The sequence below is a fragment of the Podarcis bocagei genome (assembly GCF_964188305.1).
Source record: "Podarcis bocagei genome assembly, chromosome: 5".
In the NCBI taxonomy this organism is placed as follows: Eukaryota; Metazoa; Chordata; class Lepidosauria; order Squamata; family Lacertidae; genus Podarcis; species Podarcis bocagei.
Genome location: NC_138129.1, coordinates 96,781,594 through 96,797,415, shown reverse-complemented (window position 1 = coordinate 96,797,415; position 15,822 = coordinate 96,781,594). Strand labels below are relative to the sequence as shown.

The following is a 15,822-nucleotide window of genomic DNA, read 5'->3' as shown; positions in this document are numbered from 1 at the left end:
ATTTTTATCGAGCAATGTATGTTGATGTGTGTGTTTATGCACTTCTCTTCAGAGTAGAGAACAAACGCAGTTGAGGCAGTCCAAGTGCATGTGCAAATTCACCATTAGCTTGTATCCAGGTGGGAGTTAGTGTTTGCTTTGTATATACATCTTGATTCAAGTTGGAATGGATTATTGGCTCTGTAAGAAGTATTTTGCTCCACCTGATCTGTCAACATGTCTTTTTCTTTGACTCACCAGGGTGCAGTGACAGTTCTAGACAGAAAAACAAAAGTGAGGTGGATCTCCAAAGATGTTGTGGATTAGTTCATTTCTCAGAATTTTTTTATTGTTATGGAAAAGGATGAATTGATCCACAGAAAAATGATCCACAAATAATCCATTAAGCAAATAAAACAATAAATATCATCTGATATAGTACATTGCTTGAGAAAAATAAGAATATAGGCAATGTTCTTAATTTTACAAAACTAATAAACTGTAGGACTGAGCATGATTCTGTTCTTTATCATTCCAGTATATAATGAACATATACTATTATGCAATAAAGCTTTTATTACTCCATCTGCTCTCTCTTTTCTTAATAATAAGCTTAAGTATATGCATCTCATTGCAGATTATTTATTTATTGCATTTATATCCTAACTTTTCTCCAAGGAACTCATGGTGTCATACAGTTATCTCCCTCTTCATTTAATCGCCACAAGGTTAGGCTGTGAGGCAGTGACTGGATCAAGTGACCCAGTGAGCTTCCTTGCTGTGTGTGGATTCAAACTCTGGTCTCCCAGGTACAGTACTAGTCCCACACCCTAAACAGAGACAGAGTTTCGTCTCTGTTTAGTAGCTAATTGGCATTTTAGCTGTTGCTTATAGATAGATAATCATCCTTCAGCATCTCATATATTGCCAAATCACACAACTATTGTTCCAGATGCCACTGTATCCTGTCATTTCTCTAATACTCTAAAATTACTTCCCAGTACCTCTTTGATTTTTCACACAGCCCCCAGAATATGTGCAATATCTCCTCTTGTGTTTATGCCCCTCCTACACCATCACCTGGGTATATTTGGATTTATCTGGGTGTTAAATAACACCTTAGGTCCGGGGACTCTCTGGATCAGATTGGGAGTGGGTACAGCAAGGAGAAAGAGAACAGGAAGGGGAAGTCTCATCTTGAGAGTAGAGGTCCATTCACATGATATTGGTTATTGCCCATGGTTTCTTTTGGAGCTATAAAAGGTAAAGGTAAAGGATCCCTGACAGTTAAGTCCAGTCGCGAACGACTGGGGTTGCGGCGCTCATCTCGCTTTACAGGCCGAGGGAGCCGTTTTTCTGCAGACAGTTTTTCCGGGTCATGTGGCCAGCATGACTAAGCTGCTTCTGGCAAAACCAGAGCAGCGCACGAAAATGCCGTTTACCTTCCTGCTGGAGCGGTACCTATTTATCTACTTGCACTTGACATGCTTTCAAACTGCTAGATTGGCAGGAGCAGGGACTGAGCAACGGGAGCTCACCCCGTCACTGGGATTCGAAGCACCGACCTTCCGATCGGCAAGCCCAAGGCTCTGGTTTAGACCACAGTGCCACCTGCGTCCCATTGGAGCTATAGCCCACGTCTATTTCCATCTTTATTATTACATTTATATCCAGCATTTCCTCCAAGAAGCTGAAGATGGTCCCTACCCATTTTATCCTCATAAACAACTTTGTGAAGTAGGTTAGGCTAAAAGATGATTGGTCTAAGTTCAACCAGAGCAGAATTCACCTAAAGCAGCCATGTCCAAAGTCCGTTTTGGGGGCCTAATCCGGCCTGCTGGTCTGTTGAATCTGGCCCCTGTGGCAGTTTATTTCCCAGGGTAATTTGGCCCTTCACTTCATCGAATCTGGCCCCCTTTGAAAAAAGTTTGGACACCTCTGGCCTAAAGCGACCCATCTGCTGTGCAGAAGGACTTCTGCTTACGCAACAGGGCTTTTTCCTCCCCACAGCCACAACACCCCATTAAATTGGCTTGGGGTGGAGAACTCAAGAGTAGCATGAGTGGGGAAGACACAGGCATCCACAAGCATTTCAGCTCGCCCAGCGGAGTGATTGCTTTAGCCTGATGTTGCAAAATTCTATTTTCATTCGCCTTGGTAAGAACTTTACCAACTATCTAGTTACTTTAATTTTATTATTATTTTGAACATTTTCTTTGGGAGGCATTTTGCTTCTCTGCTTCATATTAATACAGACATACCTCAGGTTACAGATGCTTCAGGCTGCTTGTTTTCGGGTTGTGCACTGCGCCGAACCCGGAAGTACCGGAACGGGTTACTTCCGGGTTTTGGTGCTCGCGCATGTGCAGAAGTGCTGAATTGCGACCCGCGCAGACACGGCACTGCGGGTTGCGAACGTGCCTCCCGCGCAGATCACGTTTGCAACCCGAGCGTCCACTGTACTACTCCATATTTAGTTACGACTCTGAGTTAGGAAATAGTCCAGAGCTAGGTTTTCTTTATACTAGGCCAGGGATGGAGAACCCTTTTCAGCCTTTGAGGGCCGCATGTCAGTGGTGGAAGGGGTTGGAGACAAAAGAGGACAGAGTATCAGGAGGTTTCTAAGGCTTGATGTTTTTATTATGTTTTTAGATATCTTGTAAGCTGCCCAGAGTGGCTGGGGGAAACCAGACAGATGGGCGTGGTATAAATAATAAAATATTATTGTTATTATGAATGTACATTTTTCTTTGCACAGTAAGCTAGTTTCTGCACAGACTCACACACTCACTATCTGTCCTCCATCCAGGCAAGCAAAATGCATTATCAAAGTTCAAGGACACATTCCAGCAAGGCAAAAACACTCTAGGATAGTTTTGCTGAGGTTTCTCAACCCTATACTTGTTTTAGATTGATTTTCTGTTGCATTGTTGTTTTTTTTAAATGTCACTGTCTCTTTTTGTACAGAATCACACAGCATTTTAAATGTGCTGATTATTCCTTGTTTCATTACTTGAAGCTTCATTATGCATAAACCAGGTTGTCATATGATTTAGCTTTGCAGCTAGATAATTGCATTTATGGTTTTGAAATCCTAAGCCTTCTGCTCTTTTTGGTTTGTAAAGTGTTTTTGGTGCAATCCTTGGTCTTTTCCCAGACCAAAAGAAATTAAGTAAGTTTTGCCAGTTGTTACAAATTTGGAAAGATATCAGCAGTGGAATGAGTACAAACAAAACTTTTGGAAGAACATTCAGCTGTAAAACTGGTAGTCATCCATCAATCTCTTTGTCTTTTCATATAAACTGTTGTGGTTAATTTTGACCATATAGTTTACATTATAATATATCCTAATTCCTAAATATGACAGATCTTTGGAGAATTAGATATTGTGTGAAATCATATCTTAGCTTTTTGTAGGTAACCCCCCCCCCCTCTCATTGCGATTTTTAAAGGTTTACCTTGTATCCTGAAGTATTTCTGAATTTGTATTACTATAAAGTTTCAGGTAAAATGTTTCTGGGTTCATTTAATAACAGTAACCTTTGGGGATGGGGTAGTTCATATTTGTCTTCGGCATTCCGAGAATTGTTTATGAAAGAGAAAAAAATAAAAAATCGTATAATAAAGCAATAACATAACAGCATAGCGCAGGATAAAAACTCCAGTGAATCAAATTCTCTAACTTCCCCAGTAGCAATTCATATGCTTTAAAAGTTCAGTGAAAAGATCTCTTTCAACAACATCAGATGCTGGCATTAGGAAGTCGTATTTCTTTGGTATTCAAGTTATTAAGTTCAAAGGGCCAACTGATACTTACACAGAACTGGGGAAAGCAAAAGTATGAGAATCCTTGTGAAAAGGGGCCTCTTGGGTTTTTCTTATGGTGACCTCTGAGATGGAAAAAGGAGTTGCAAATTCCTTTCACTTCTTTCCCTCCTTAAATGTAATGTCAGAACAAGCATTTAGAGGCCCCAGTCTTGCAGACAGAAACTTTAGCTTTTCATCCCCCACCGCCCTTTGCCTCTGTTTTGCTGATTGGCTGCAACAATTTCAGGAAGAAAACATCGAGAGAAATATTTCCATAGGAAACAGTGGAAATTGTGGACTCGTTATGCAAGCACTCACCTGACAATTGTAAGCAGGACCTGCGTGTATACACATCCATGTTTTGTGTCATGTACGTATGAGAAGGAGTTTCATCAACACTGGGAGCTGTGCTAATTAAAAAGCAGAAATTTACTATAAAACCTTAAGTTGATCAGAAGGAGGAACAATCTTTTTTGCAGTTGCTAGTGCAACTAGTGTGCACTATAGGAGATGGATAAACATAGATGACTGAACCTCTCTGTTGAATATCAGTTACTTTAAAACTATCATCCTGCCCTTGAGTTAAGAACTTAGAGGGAAGACCTGTTGAGCCAACTGCAGTTGAATGAGATCTGCTACATAGCCTCTAGGGAAAGGGTTTTCTCTCGGTTGGTGCCCTGGTTGTAGAATTCCCTTCCCTCTGAGTTTTCATTGCCAGCTCAAAATATATTTGTTTGCTCAGGCATTTGTCAATTAGGTTGCTATTGTTTGATTCTGTTTTAATTACTGTTTTAACTGTTCAGGGTGGTTTGTCTGTGCTTGCCCTGTGAATTTGGTCTTGATGAAACTATGATGTGTTTTTATGGGTTTTACTGTACCCCAACCTGGGATTTTTCGTTGATGAAGGGTAGGTTTAAAATGTTTTTACTGCCAGCTTTCCCTTGTCTTTACATTTTTATTATGTTGGACCTATGCTTTATTTGGAGACGGTAGGCCTGTTTCTTTAGGCATATTTACGAACTATTCAACTTCTCAAACATACAGATAAAAAGACATCAGTAAGAAAAAGAGCTGACAGCATTTGTTTATGGTAGTGTTTTTCTGGCTCAATTTAAACCCTGTTCAAACTAGGGTTTTCAATTTTGGTTGGGAGAACAAATGCAAACCATGGTTTGCCTAAAAACTGTTAATGCAGGAAAATCTACTGTCAGGCATCATACAGCAGAACCAGAAGTAAGTCCTATTGAATTCAGTGGGGCTTACTCGCAAGTAAGTAGTGTTGGAATTGCAGCCTCAATGACCTTACCGTCCTGCTTTTTATATAAGAACTTAAAAGCCCAATCAAAACATCTGGCTACATTTCTGAACAACAACAAAAGTTTCATACTTGAGGTAGATTGTCAATTATCAGGAAGTGATATCCTTGTACGTCTGTCTGGTAAGGTAGAATGAGTTAAGAAAATACATACCGTATTTTTCGCTCTATAACACGCACCCGACCATAACACGCACATAGTTTTTATAGGAGGAAAATCCGTAGGCATGCCACCCGTAGGCATTCCCTCCATAACACGCACAGACATTTCCCCTTACTTTTCAGGAGGAAAAAAGTGAGTGTTATGGTGCAAAAAATACGGTAATTCACTGCAGTCCTTTGCATGTCTACTTTATATGTCTCATTGAGTGGGACTTGCTCCCAGATAATTAAGTATTGGATTGCTGCCTAACAGTGTAGTAGTACTAGACATGCCTACTCCCAGATGCATGTGTTTAGTAATAAAGTCCCAGTGGCATATCTCTTAGCCTACAATATATGAGTAGCCGTATTAATTTGATCAAGATAATATAAAATATAATTCGGTGGGTTGTATTCAATGAAGACATTACACAGGCAAAACAAGCTCCACTTGTGCAACAGAAATTCCACCCCCCTCTGTACTACTCCCCCCCCCAAAAAAAAACACCTGCCCCGAACAAATTGCAGGGGCAGGAACGGGAAACTCAGGAACGAGGAGCACATTCCATTCGTGCATTGACTTACTTGGATTCAACCCTATATCTTTGACAAAGTTTGCTTCTTCGCTATCCTAGCATTTCCACTATCCAGATGAAAGAAAGTGACAGTAGTAAAAATCAACAAGTCATTTTATAAAGGATGCTCAATCATATGTGGTATTACTCAAATAAAAGTTTTAAGTACTGTGCATGAAATTATGAAATCTCAATACCGTTGGGGCTCAATCAACTGCTAAAAAGAAAAAAATGAGTATAAAATTGTATGTTGAGGTAGTGTTATTTCCTTTTGTTTTTAAACACTCTTGACTGTAAAATTCATCTTTTATTCTCTAAGCTGGAACAGTTCCTGCCTGTTCTCTGCCTTATCAAAGAAATACACCTAAAGTCTCTTGCAAGAAGCATTAAATTCACCAATTGTAATGAATTTTGGCTGATTTTAGGCTGCTGTTAGCAAACAAATTATTTAACATGGCCTTGGCATAAAATATTTTCATAGCCTTCCTCTTGCATTTAAATATACAGTATACCAGATTTTCAGTTTGTTCAGCTTCTGCTGTGCAGGGTTGAGACTATGTTAAATTTTGTTGTGTCTGGTTCAGGCTTTGGTTGTAAAAAGGTCAAGAACCTTTTCCAGCCTCATGGTCACATGGGCAACCTTCCAGGGGCCGCACGCCAGTGGTGGGCAGGGCCAGAGTCAAAGCGGTAGGCGTAGTCAATGCAAATTTTACTTTTGTATAGCAGGCTTGACTTCTACCCCCAATTGCACTCCTCTTTCACCCCCATCGACGCCAACTAGAGTCCTTATCAGAATTCCCTTCACCCCCCCCCAAAGAAAAATGTGATGTAAGGCTGATGAAGGATGTGGTCTGAGGAAAGTCTCAACGGTGCTATGCATGATGTTCTGCATGCGTATTGGGACACTTCACGGTTTCCTCTTCTGGCTACTGCCCCACAAATGTCTTCTGGAACAGCATTTTATGAATACACCTCAGTGTGTACACTCATCGGCTTTTCTGGATTTTAACCAGAAAATATATTCATTGAACTTGAGAAATCTCTTTGTATTGTGTTTTTAAATGTAAAACGTTTTTGTGCAACATTGTGCAAACATGCATTTTGATTTCACATTTCTGTTTTGGATTTGTTATTTATGAGTTGGTATTTGTTATCTTTGCTAAAGATAACAATTGTATGTGGTTTTTATCTTCCAGAACTGAGGTTTCTCTGCCAAACTGGGATGTGGATATTAAATTGAACCACTCACATTAGGAAATAGATTGGATCCACCCTATTGGCTTTTGCACTACTTATGCTTCCTTGATGGATTGCTGTCTCTATTTCAGAACTGTGAAAGCTTCTCTGCTAGACCATCACTTTGTGGCACAGAACAGCTTGTGTTTCCATGTTTCCAATTATGAAGGGATTAAATGTAAAGTACATACACATAAATTTCTCTCCCTTTGTGGTTTTATTTATTTTACTAGGTGTTTTGTTACTCAAGCATAATGTGACTTTTCTTTTGAAACACTAACATAATTTTATGTTTATACAGTATATAAACATAAAGTACTGGCTATTTTACATCCAGGATTAAGTCAGTCTCATTTCTCACGCCGTAAACTGCTTTATGCTTTCTTAGCGGTATTACTCCATTTCTGATTCTTGACACCCATTGGAGCCGCCCCCACTCAAAATAGCTTAATCACAGGTTCTTTGCTATTTTTGAAAGTGTAATTTATAACAACTTTTTTTCTAACGTAGGAGAAATCTAGAAATACATGCACCTCTGAAACAAAGTGTTCAGTTTGTCTTGGAAATAAGTTACAGCACAGCTTAATTTGGCTATTTTGGAAGCATGAGTTTCTGTGTGAAATGAGATATTTAATTACTTTTCCTTCTAGAAATAATGGAGAAGCTGGTCATATTAAGGGTGTGACAGCCCAGTTAACATTCTCTTATGTTCTCTCCCAGTCTCAAAGGACTGAAGAGAATGGGTATGTTGCCCACTTGCCTCCTGGCATGCTCTTCAGGAGCCCCCCTTGAAATGAAACAGTCCAGGTCTGTCTTGGAAATGGTGCTAACTTTATTGGATGCAGCTATCCCAAGGTTTGGCATGGCATAGGGGAGCCTACAGATTTTGGTCAGCCTGTGTTCTGGGTGCCCACTATGCAGCCTGGCCACCTTTGTTTGGGCTGTCCTGGGGGTCCCTGCAGACAATGAGGATGTGTGATGGATGCAGGCTGATAATGGTACTATAATGTAGGTAGGAAGGTAAGTCATACCCTCAAATCCTGCTGGTAGTGTAGGGATGAGGCATCTGCTGTGGCTCTGGAAGAAAGACTCTTTTGGGGCCGCTACTCGATAGATGAATTTGAGGTGACTCAGTGGGACCCGCAGCTAATGAAATGTACATTTCTTCACCTGCAGAATATTACCGTCAAGCCCTGTAAAGTCACCAACTTAACATGTGCTTGGGCATTTAAAAATTTCAGATATTTTCTAGGCATGCTGTTTAACTTTTTACCCATGGTGTAAATTTGCTTACTTTATTTATGTTGTACAATTTGATGATGGGAATATAGGATCTGGGAGTAAGAAACCAGACGTTTTTCTATAGAGAGTGCCGATGAACTTATGAGTTCACCACTCTGACCCCTCTTTCTGCGAGACATGTTCATGATTTAGTTGGCAACCATTGGCATTCTATATGAATTATCATAGGGTTTTTTTGTTCCTGTGTTAGATGACAGACTTTTTCACTGCCAGCTGTACTTGAAAAATATCAGGTGTGTCGTTTTGTGAAAAAGCCTCACATTTTTGATGATCAAATCCAAGAGACTTGTAGACAAAACCCACCTACACATTAAGGGATGGTGCAAGTGTTTGTACTTGAAGTGCCACAGTTTATTTAGGCATAAATTTTGGATGTGTAGATTGTTCATTGTCCAGTATATAGCCACATTTGTGTACGTAGTGCTGAGCATCACTGGCCAGTTGATACTGTGCTTGCATTATTTAAATGTTAGAGAACTTTTGGCTGCTGAACACAAAAACAGTCATGTTGAACAATTCAAACTGTGCAAGTCTGGTGCATGTATTTATAGAGTAAGCAAATGGTGATTAGTATTGTGAAGGGTTCCAGAGTTATCATTGGTGTTGAAAAATGCCCACCTGAGGTTTTGAGTTACTTATTGTAAACTGCCCTGCTACGGAGTTTCTGAATCATGTAATCTCTGAAGAATGACTGACCCTGCAGAATGTTTTTGAAAATACTAACTTAGGTTTGGTGCTGTTTAAACATGTTTGGAGGCTGATGTGAAAATCTGGTTTCTGGTGCAGGTATTTAAGCTTAGCTGCTAACAACAACATGAGCTGTCCTATTGCTTCTTTTGTTCTGAAGGGAGATTTGTGGTTCCCCTCCATTTTAAGATCTTGCAGTGACTGATGTCATGTCTTGCTGATCATTGACCTGTGGTCATCAAAGTGGAAGGAAAGGGAGTTAAGTGACAAAATACTGAATTTTAGGTAAACAAAAATGCATTTGAGAGAAGGTGCTGACAGCTTTTTTTTTTATTGAGCTCAGAGCAGAAGATAGGTAGATAAACTTTATTTGCATTAGCCAATGGCCATAGCAACATAAAAGAAGCAATATATACAATTAAAAAGACAACAGTGGGTAAAAAGGACAAACAAATGATCAAGTTTATCATTCAGATAGTGGCCCTTAATCTCATTGCACCCTCGATAAGCCTAGCAACCTTTGCTGTTGTCTGATCATTTTGATCTGTTAACAGAAAGAAGAATGTGGCCGCAGATGGGCGGCCTGGGATGGTGAGCAGGAGTGGGGTGATGATCTCATTCCTCAGGTCTTTATTAAGGGGACAGGACAGGAGAACATGAGCCACTGTTTCCAGATTGCCATCTCCACAGGGACAGAGTCGTTTCTCAGCTGGAATCTTTTGGTATCTGCCCTCAAGTACGGCAGAGGGCATTACATCCAATCTGGCCAGTGTGAAGGCACATCTGTATTTTGGGATAGTTAATTTATACAAATATGGTGCCAGGGAATCAAACTTGAGAGGAGGAAAAAAAGGCATACCAAGGACAGAGTTTCTTTATAATGGCCAGATTGTTCTGTTGCTCTAAGTCCTTCAGACGCTGTCCAATTAGCCTTTTTGCTTTAATAAAGCCCATCGTGAGAAGCTGATGTGGGTGGGGTCCGCAGGAGAGAAATTTTTGGTGCACAATTTTGGACCACACACTTTTATGTGGGTCTTGTGTCACTAAGGGTAGTAGACCAGGAGGATTTAGATTTAGATGGAGCCAGTAATTAAGAGCAGAAGGGTTAAACTTCCACCTGTACCTGGTTTAAATGATATGAGAGCCCTTGGGGAAAATACTTGTGCAACTACCTTCCCCCAGATTAAAGTGTGACTGAAAGAGCAATATGAGATGGGGTAAAGTGAATCTATATGTATAATTTGAAAGGCTTTGTGAGTACAGTGTTTATAAATTTTAAGTTTGAGAAGTACTATGATTGAAAGTGCAAAGCAAACTTTTAGGCTGGAAACATTGTGGGCTAAAATGTAATATATGGTATTGTCCTTAATTATAGTTAGTTAGTTTGGATGGTTGCATGATCCTTGGTTCATTTAAACCCTTTTAGTTATTGTATTAACTAGTCCTAGTTTATTGAGATTATCCCTCACTATTGGCCATACTGGCTAGGGCTCACAGGAGTTGGCATCCAACAGCACCTGGAGGGTCACAGAGTTCTCATCTTTGCAAATGTTGAGGGTTTTTGAAGTCTAGTTGTGTAGGGTTTCAGAGAATTAAATCAAGTAAGACTATTTTTTAATTATTTTGCAGTTGGCATGTTGTAAAAAAGAAGATGATGAAAGGTAGTTAAACATCCCCAATACAGGAAGCACTATACAGCAAATGGTACATTGATGAATCAGGAGGAGTTGTCATTATCCTAGCAAAGCAATCTTTCTTTTGTTACAGCAATTTAATTTCTGACTTATTTATAGCGGGGGTTTTCCTGTGCGTAGATCCACCCTAAGAGGGAAATCTTGTTTTTTGTTTTTATTAAAGCACATCACAAATGAGGCATTCAGGAAGGAATATCACCACTGGGCTCATGTGTGTTGAATAGCCTACTTTCAGGAAGTTGTGAAAGTAAGACACCCCACTCTAGATAAGAGGTTCTCAAAGGGCATGGCACACCACATTGATGTGACAGGAGAGGATAGCAAGTGTGGTAGGAAGATTCAAGGACAATCAAAGAAACATTTAAACATTTCTGTGTAGCGTAATATAGTATAATATAATATAGGAAAAGACAGTACAGCACCCGGGACATTCTGTTTCCTCTGCACACTACTGCCTCTGTCCCATTCAGCAGAGAGTCACCTACTACCACCACATGCCTCTTCCTCTGGGACGTGGCAGGAATCTTTCTATCCGCTGTTCCTTCCAAAGCCTCTTGGAATCTCCCCCTTGCGTATTGGAGCCTATCTGGATATTGTTGGGATAGGTTACAAAGGCAGGAAACTTATGGCTTGAATACTTCCTACTCCTTCCTTTCAGCTTGTCTTCCCCAGAGTGCATTCCCTTTCTCTGATATCATCTCCATGGAAGGTAGCAAGTGGGTTATCAGCATACTTATCCAGGGTCAGTAGCCTTGGATCTGAAGGGGTGAGGTCAAGAATGGGAAAAGACTCCTCCAAGTCCATCTCCTCCTGTCTCTTTCTCCTCTGGGGAGTGGCAGGAATCATTCTGTGCACTGTACCTTTCACAGCCACCTTGGTGTCTTCTGAGGTTGCCAACTGCTGTCCTAGCTCCTCTGGCCCAGAATGCTGCTGTTCTGTGTGCCCAAGAGTCTTGCCCTTGCACAGCGTAACTTTCCACCCTGCTCCAGAGGATCTGAAGAACAATGTCCACAGGATGTCCTTCTTGGTCTGTCACTGCCATTGCCAGTTCAGACCCCACCAATATAAGTGAAGTGAGTTTTGTTTTGTTCGCCCTAATGTGAATCTCTTTAAACATGCTTAGATTGAGGCACCCCCCCCCCAATTTCCTCTAAACAAGGAAACTTTACTTATTGGTTTTGGAACAAGTCAGTATATTAAACCATAGAGTCTGAAGGTAGTTAAATATCCTAGCTTGTTCTGAATGTGGCAGCCATAGTTTCCTAGTTTGAATGAAATGGGAAGCTGTTTAATTAGAGATTACTTGCTTTGATTGCTTCATTCCATGAAGGAAGAAACAAAGGGCTGCATACAAATCTCAGCTTAATAAGATCAAATTTAATAATATGAATGTGACCAATATCTGATTAAAAATAATTACACTGGAAATCACTATGAAATAGGACCAATAAAAGTGTGTTGGGATTTGTTCTCAGCACAAGGTGGCAGCAGTGCATCAAGTAGAAGGCAGACCAAATATTTTTGTAAATCTACAGTTCTCAAAGGTTTACATTCTCATTTTAAAATGTTGTTGGCTAAACAGCAGCATGAATATGCACTCTGTAAACTGATGAAAACAAGCAGCATTCTTAAAATAAACAGCTTAATGCATTAATAGTCTCCGATTAGCTAAGCAATTGGTGATAATCAAGCTAATGTATTCCTTTATTTCGATCTCTTTAAAGCTATTTATTTACATCACAAACTGCTTTCCTGCCAAAGAAAATCCTATTCAAAGCAGCAACCGGCATTGTAATGAGACTACAACATAATATATCATACATGTGCTTAAATACAGAATAATTGTGCACATAAAATGAGAGTCAGCAGCTGCCAAATTTCTGTCGGAATATATGATTTGTTTATTTATTTTACTAATTTCCCCATTTGAGAACAGAAGAAGTTTGGCAGCCATTTTTTGGGAAGGGCCATGCCATAATTGTAGCATTGCAGCCTAAGATACACTGTTTCAAGCAGCAACAAAAATGTCAAAGGAAGAATCAGGAGTGCAGCTGGCTCCTGATTTTTTTCCTTTGAAATTGCAGTCACCCGGTATCAAGACTGTTAGGTGGCTGGCTCTGTCCACCTATCAAAGTGATCCACCAAAGATTGGCCATCTCCACTGGTTCACAAACCCCTATTTTTCAGAATATAAACTGGAGACTATGTGCATTTAATATAAAACTGGAAAAATAAGACAAAAGCCAACCAGTCCACGGGTTAACCATTCATTCACAGTTGGAATGACATTATAGAGTTGCACTTACAGATAGGTAGCCGTGTTGGTCTGCCATAGTCAAAATAAAAAAATTCCTTCCAGTAGCACCTACTTCCAGGTGCTACTGGAAGGAATTTTTTTATTTTGATTATAGAGTTGCAATAATTATTTTTGAATCTTTTTCCATAAAACATCCCAAAGCAATTTAAGAATAACAACTTTTATCAAACCAATTTTATAAGCATATATATGTTATTGAACCTTCAGGTTTTGTTTAATTCAGGGGTGAGGAACCTTTTTTACGCCTAAAGGCTGCATTCCCTCTTGGCCAACCCTCTGGCAGCTACATGCTATCATAGGGCAGAGAATCTCTCTTTTCCATGGATGAGGTAGGAATGGGAGCAGAAAGACCAAGAAGCCGGAACAAGATCTCACCCCCTTATCCCTTTCTCTGTAGCAATTCTTCTGAACCATCAGAGACTTTTAAGATTTTCTGTCTTAAATTAAAAGCACATGTAGTATTTATACAGATGGAATTCAGGTCCTCTACTATTTTGGCACAAATACTTCACTATTTGATAGTGCACTCAAAAGTGAAATTTGTCTCATGAAATAACCAATTAGTTCTAATTTGCTGTTGTGTATCATGTATATATCTTGCCACAGTCTACTGAAGGGTCAACTGGATTGCAAGGGAATCACAATATCAGTTGCATAATATGGTATATTTAATAATAATAATAATAATAATAATAATAATAATAATAATAATAATAATAATTTTTATTTATGCCCCGCCCTCCCCAGCCAAGGCCGGGCTCAGAGCGGCTTACAAGCAATAATAAAAACAAGTTGAATGATTACAACTTAAAAACAAAATTAAAATACAACATTAAAATATTTAAATATTAAAATATAGCCTCATCGTAGGAGGAGAAGAAAAGGAAAAAAGAAAGAGAGGGAGGGAATCAAATTGGCTCCAAGCCAAAGGCCAGGCGGAACAACTCCGTTTTACGGGCCCTGCGGAAAGAAATCAGATCCTGCAGGGCCCTGGTCTCATGAGGCAGAGAGTTCCACCAGGCCGGAGCCAGAGTTGAAAAGGCCCTGGCTCTGGTTGAAGCCAATCTAACTTCCTTAGGGCCCGGGACCACTAGGGTGTTGCTATTTATGCACCTTGAGGCTCTCCGTGGGGCATACCGGGAGAGGCGGTCTCGTAGGTACGAGGGTCCTAGGCCGTGAAGGGCTTTAAAGGTCAAAAGCAGCACCTTAAATCTGACCCTGTACTCCACCGGGAGCCAGTGCAGCTGGAAAAGCACTGGGTGAATATGCTCCCATGGCAGAGACCCCGTGAGGAGCCTCGCTGCAGCATTCTGTACCCGCTGGAGTTTCTGGGACAGCTTCAAGGGCAGCCCCGCGTAGAGCGAATTACAGTAGTCAAGCCTGGAGATGACCATCGCATGGATCACTGTGGCCAGGTCGGGGCGGGAAAGGTAAGGGACCAACTGCTTGATGCGGCGAAGGTGGAAAAATGTCGCCTTGGCTGTTGCTGTAACTTGCGCCTCCATGGAAAGGGAGTCTTCTGTAATCCCATAGTTGGACTTGAAGTCTTCTGTAATCCCATAGTTGGACAAACATTCCTGTCCCATGTTACACTTTGGACGATCTGTTTGACTTTCTTGATTTATGGAACCATAAGCTGCTTTTTAAATTTTCTTTTAGGAGTGATGACTCTGAAGATGAATCATTAAAGCCATCGCTGCAAATGTAGGGCAGTAAATCAATGGTGTGGACAGTATGGACCTAATGAATGGGCAGCCCAGCAATGTTAATATTGCAGCTACTGCTTCAGAGGTAAGGAGTCAGCAATAGTCAGCTTTAAAAAATGCAGGAGCATAGTACATGTATACAACAGTGCAGCTTGAAAGAAGAATGTATTTTGGTACGCAATCAGTTCCTGTTCTTTGCTGGAGTATTTTAAGCAGGGATCTTGAAACTTTTAAAACTGTTTTTTTAAAACTTGGGAAGGGTGCCTCTGAAATTTGGTACAGTCTAGGTAAATGGGATGTTTTAGTGGTCCTCCCCCTTTGTGGAATGCTCTCCCCAGGAAAAAATGCCTGGCGCCATCACTGATAGTCTTTAGTCGCCAGGCTGAGATGTTTTTATTTACCAAGGCCTCTCTTTCGGCTTTTGAGCAGGTATACATTCACATTTTCAATTTTGTATTTTTGTTTTCTTAGAAGAGTAGCAGCTCGGAGTCATTAAGTGACAAAGGTTCTGCTGAACTGAAGAAAAGTTTTGATGCAGTGGTGTTTGATGTTCTGAAGGTTACACCTGAGGAATATGCGGTAAGTAATTAATAAGTAAATATTTTGCTAATTTAATAGTCTTACAGTCCAATCCTTTAAATGTTTCCACAGAAGCCCCATTAAGCTTAGTAGGAGTCACTCCCAGGTAACTGTATAAGAGTCCAGGCTTATTCAATTTTCTCTCAGCCTGTCTACACCTACCATCTCCTCTCCTAATGTTTATTACATTCAGGTTTGTTTTTTTTAAGCTGGAACTTACCTGAACTCAGTTCCGGCACCTCTTTTCTCGATTAATAGCATGATAACATTATTTGCAAGATCCTGCTAGAAGACGTTCCTGATAGGGATGATGCTTCCTCCTAGATCAGGCATAGGCAAACTCAGCCCTCCAGATGTTTTGGGACTACAATTCCCACCATCCCTGACCACTGGTCCTGTTAGCTAGGGATGATGGGAGTTGTAGTCCCAAAACATCTGGAGGGCCGAGTTTGCCTATGCCTGTCCTAGATGAATCAGACAGGAC

At 40.4% G+C, this 15,822-nt stretch overlaps 1 protein-coding gene across 2 annotated transcripts in view; it reads left to right on the top strand.

Annotated features, from left to right (window-relative positions):
- The window catches only part of RALGPS2 (Ral GEF with PH domain and SH3 binding motif 2), a 97,219-nt gene that overhangs the window by 6,855 nt on the left and 74,542 nt on the right, over positions 1–15,822 (top strand). For both annotated transcript variants that reach the window (XM_081194420.1, XM_081194421.1), the window contains exons 2-3: positions 14,713–14,844; positions 15,231–15,338. In XM_081194420.1, coding sequence (XP_081050546.1) covers positions 14,788–14,844; positions 15,231–15,338 — 165 coding nt within the window. In that variant the 5' untranslated portion in view covers positions 14,713–14,787. The remainder of the gene's footprint in view (positions 1–14,712; positions 14,845–15,230; positions 15,339–15,822) is intronic.